The 4,112-nt window shown below is 38.2% G+C and overlaps 1 protein-coding gene across 1 annotated transcript in view; it reads left to right on the plus strand.

Moving 5' to 3' along the window:
- Positions 1 to 4,112, plus strand: part of TMEM245 (transmembrane protein 245) — a gene marked incomplete at its 5' end in the record, with an annotated part of 178,928 nt that overhangs the window by 87,596 nt on the left and 87,220 nt on the right. The window contains one exon of the mRNA XM_019518358.1: positions 1,380 to 1,511. Coding sequence (XP_019373903.1) covers positions 1,380 to 1,511 — 132 coding nt within the window. The remainder of the gene's footprint in view (positions 1 to 1,379; positions 1,512 to 4,112) is intronic.

Consider the following 4,112-nt stretch of genomic DNA (forward strand, 5'->3'; position numbering starts at 1 on the left):
GCTGTGCACCTCCTGGGTTAGATGGAGGTCCTGCCTTTGGGTTAGGAACCTACATGAGCGGTCAGATCTGGCTGGCTGATCTTCCCAGCACAAGCCAGACCTGGCTTCCTGGAGCACAAGTCCCTTCCTGGCAGGGGCCACTCTACAGGGCTGGTAGAGCTGCTGCAGAGCGCGGCAGTGCTGTGGGGGGGCTTGCAGGGCACTCTGGCCCGCTTCAGACCCTGGTCCTGCCACATGCAGCCTGCTACAGCTCTGGCACCCCTGCAATTAAGTCCCCCCACCCCACTGGGAAGGGGCTCACACAGGGGTCCTTGCCCCCTTCTGCTACAGTGGCAGGGCAGGGGCATGGGTAGATGCCACCTGGCAGGGCCACTTGGGTATAGTTGCTTACAAAATTGGGCAGTTTCTCACTAGAAACAGCTACTGTTTTTTGAAGATTGGAGGATAGCAAATATACCTATATTTTATAAAGGCTGAAGAGCAGGGGTGGGCAAAGTATGACCTGTGGGCCGGATCTGGCCTGCCAGGCCATTCTATCTGGCCCATGGGCCCCTAAAAATTTTTAAAAATTTATCTGCTCCTGGCTGGCTATCAAAGATGATAGGCCTACCCATGTGGCCCTTGACAGCTCACCAAAATTGGGTAAGTGGCCCAAAATATTTGCATGCTCCTGCTGTAGAGCCCGCTGGCTGCTTTTTGCCTCTCCTCTTCTTTTTCACAGCCTTGCAAACTGTTTTTAGCTTTTTTCAAAATTGTAGGTCCACCCATGGGAACTAATCTGCAGCCAGGCATGGTTAAGCAGAAAAGGGAGCCTGAATCAGATAAAGATTAGGCTTTCTTCTTGCTTCATGCAGCCATAACTCTGGGGGCGGGGAGTCTTCGTTCTGCCTTTCCAAAATCAAGATGCATGTCCAATTTTCTTGCATATAACATGCTCCCAAATAAAATATTTCACATTGTTACAGTTTTCTTTGCAGCTTTAAGGGCTAGAAACCTGTTTTATTTTTTAATGAAAGCCTTGATATGAGAGCACAAGAATTGTTCTTCAGGGTGAAGATCTGATTTATCAGATTACTGAGAATAAGTACAGTTTAAATTTGTTGTAAATTTAGTTGACAGTTATGCAAATTTTAAAAGATTATTGAAAATCCATCTGGTTTAGATTTTTAAAGGGGCAGTGTAACACCCACATATTTTTGGGAAATAAAATTGGAAGCATCTGGTACAAATGGAAGTAAATATAAATCCACACAAGTATACGTAAGATGCTGTCACATGAAAGTCTTTGGTTTTCTCATTTCTGTAAATTGCTAACATTCAACTTGTAAGTATTGTTTTATACCTATTTAACTTAAATGCATTGCTTACATTTTTTTTAGAATGTAACATATTCTGGAAGACACAAAGGGCACAAGTTGCACATTAATCGTCAGAACAGCTGGCTGGGTGACATTTTGGACTGGCAAGATATTGCTTCCTTTGTTCATGACAACATTGAGACATTTCTATCGGTATGCATCTTATCAACTTAATTCTTGCAAAATATTCTCCTTTTAAATTGATCTTAAGTGCTACTTGCTTATCACCCTTTAAGAATAAAAAAATACTTAAGAATGTATGTAAGGTTCTACTGTTATTGAGACAGTGTTTTAACTAATACTTTTTAAGCATCAATCCAGTTCTGCATTTCTATATCTGCAAATCTAAAAATGTAATGGGTTATGATCAATAAACACCATCCCATTTCAACATCCATAAGAATACAACTTATCCAGCCTTCAAGCCACTTCTGTCCAAGGGGTGCTGCTGTTGCAAGATTATTCTGTTCTGCAACTTGCTTTCAAATACTTCAGCTTCCATAAACCATTGGTTTCCCCTTTTCTTGAAGTGAATGCTGTGAATATCTGTTTGTTCATCTATTTGTGCAAGACATGGTACTTGTCAAATACTTATTTGCTTCAGTCAATTTTCCTTCAATTCATATCGCTCTATTTCTGTGGCACAGTTCTATTCGTGTCTTATTTGATCATTACACTTCCTATTTGACCTATATTTTATTACTTTAAAGTTGCTTATCCCCAAGGGGAAAACTAAGAAGCTGTAATAAAACTGACCTGCATTTTTGTTTTCAGAAGCTGAAAACAAATCAAGGGTAAAGTTAAAAATGTAAATACTTCTGTAGTTCATTTGGAAAATTCTCACTTGGCAAATGCAGAATTAATGGAATTCTAATAAAACTAACACCGATAATATTTGACCCAAAATAACTATTTTTTGTTCATAATTTCAATCTATCAGAAGTATCTATCGGTATCAAGGTTGTAGGAGAGTGGTTCTTCAGCCTCTCTCTTTTCCACATTACTATTCATTGTACTGAAAGGAGCTTATTCCTTCTTTATAAAAGTTCTATGAAGAATGAAATTAATATTTTACACTGTATGGGTTCTTGAATTAATGCACTGGACCTTTCTCACCTCTTGGAAAAAATAGCATTGAAATCAGTCTAAACTGAATTACTCTCAAGTGGTCTATTAGGTCAGAGATGCTTAATATACAGAACTTCTGTAATAGTTTAGGCAGTTTAAGTCATTGATATGAACTGTGGTTGTAAAATAGAAAAAGAAAATTTTTAGGTTAATGTTTATCTGTTGTCTTGGAAAATAATTTCTTTATCTTGCCTTCAGCCCAGCATTTCTTGTGGATGCAATTTTAAACTAGTGTTTCCCCAAGGCATTTTTTGCCATGGGCTGGTAAGCATGAATTTATCATGTGTTTATTCTTTTTACTCTAAACCACTTCTAAAGATGTTCCAGTTGTGACACACTAAGAATACTGGAATAGGATGAAGTAATTTGAGAAGAAACTTTATTTCTTTGAACATTTTTTTCACTCTATACAGAAATTTTGTTTATAACTTGAAAAGACTTATGCAAATATAAGTCATAGTTATAAAAATGCATGAGCAAATTTTTTGTGTGGAAATTACTATGCAATTTCTGCAAAAGAGATTGGAGAAGGATTTGCATGTGACAGGTGTCTTAATGCATTTCTGGAAGGTGCTCTGATACCATTGTGATGACTATGCTGCTATAATATAAAAAGATGGGAATAACAGAGAATTTCATGAAGAGGATAAATATTTTTTAAGACTGAAATCTGAAAATACATTTTTAATGGAACTACCATACAACTTCCAGCAATATCAAGTGTTTTATTTTCTTTATATTTTACTTTAGAAGTAAGAAAAAGAGAAGCTCACAATAGACATACTTTTCCTGTTTGTATCCATGAACTTGCTCTTTTCTTTTGCCAAGGGAAACACCTGTCCCTTTTCTCTACACACTCATGTCCTTTATGATCTACTGTAAACTGCTGAGTATAGTGTGAAGTTGTAAATTCTGAATTTATATCCTTTCTGGGCAGTATTCCCTTGGCTCTTGCTCATGAGATCCATTACATAAATATCTCTCACTCTGATGTTTCAAATGAAAATCAATGAATAGTTGGTTGGTATGCACTGCTAGGCTGTTGAAATTTGAACATAATTAAAAATGTTTAGTATCTTAAAACCATTGGGCATTTTTACACATGCAAGCACCACAGCACTGGGCGCTTTGAAAAGTGCCTGGCACTGCGTCATTTGCAGTTGTGTACGTGGCAAACTGCACGAGTTCTGAGAAAATAGTGGCGGCGTGCTTTTGAACTAAAACACATAGAAGGTGTTTTAGTTCAAAAGTGCACTGCCACCATTTTCTGTGTGCTGACACACATTTCGCCACTTATACAACTGCATATGGTGCAGCGCATTTCGTATTAGTTTGCGTGCAGAGCAGACTCAGTCGAGTCTGCTTTGAAGCGGCGAATCTCTGATGCATCACAGGACAAAAAGGTATGTGTATAATTGTCCAAGATGCTGAATTACCATCACATACAATGGTATATTTTTAGGTACATTTAGGATTTAAGTCTTTTTTTTCAGGTGATGAGAACCTTTTATTTGCTGCTTTGGACTGAGTGTTATATTTGGCTAGTATAGGGGCTGGCAGTTATTTTGGATGGAGGGCCACTTACTGAGTTTTGGCAAACCATTGAGGGCTGTATGACAGGCAGCT

This window comes from Gavialis gangeticus, unplaced genomic scaffold (genome assembly GCF_001723915.1).
Source record: "Gavialis gangeticus isolate Ggan-Ray unplaced genomic scaffold, GavGan_comp1, whole genome shotgun sequence".
Lineage (NCBI taxonomy): Eukaryota > Metazoa > Chordata > Crocodylia > Gavialidae > Gavialis > Gavialis gangeticus.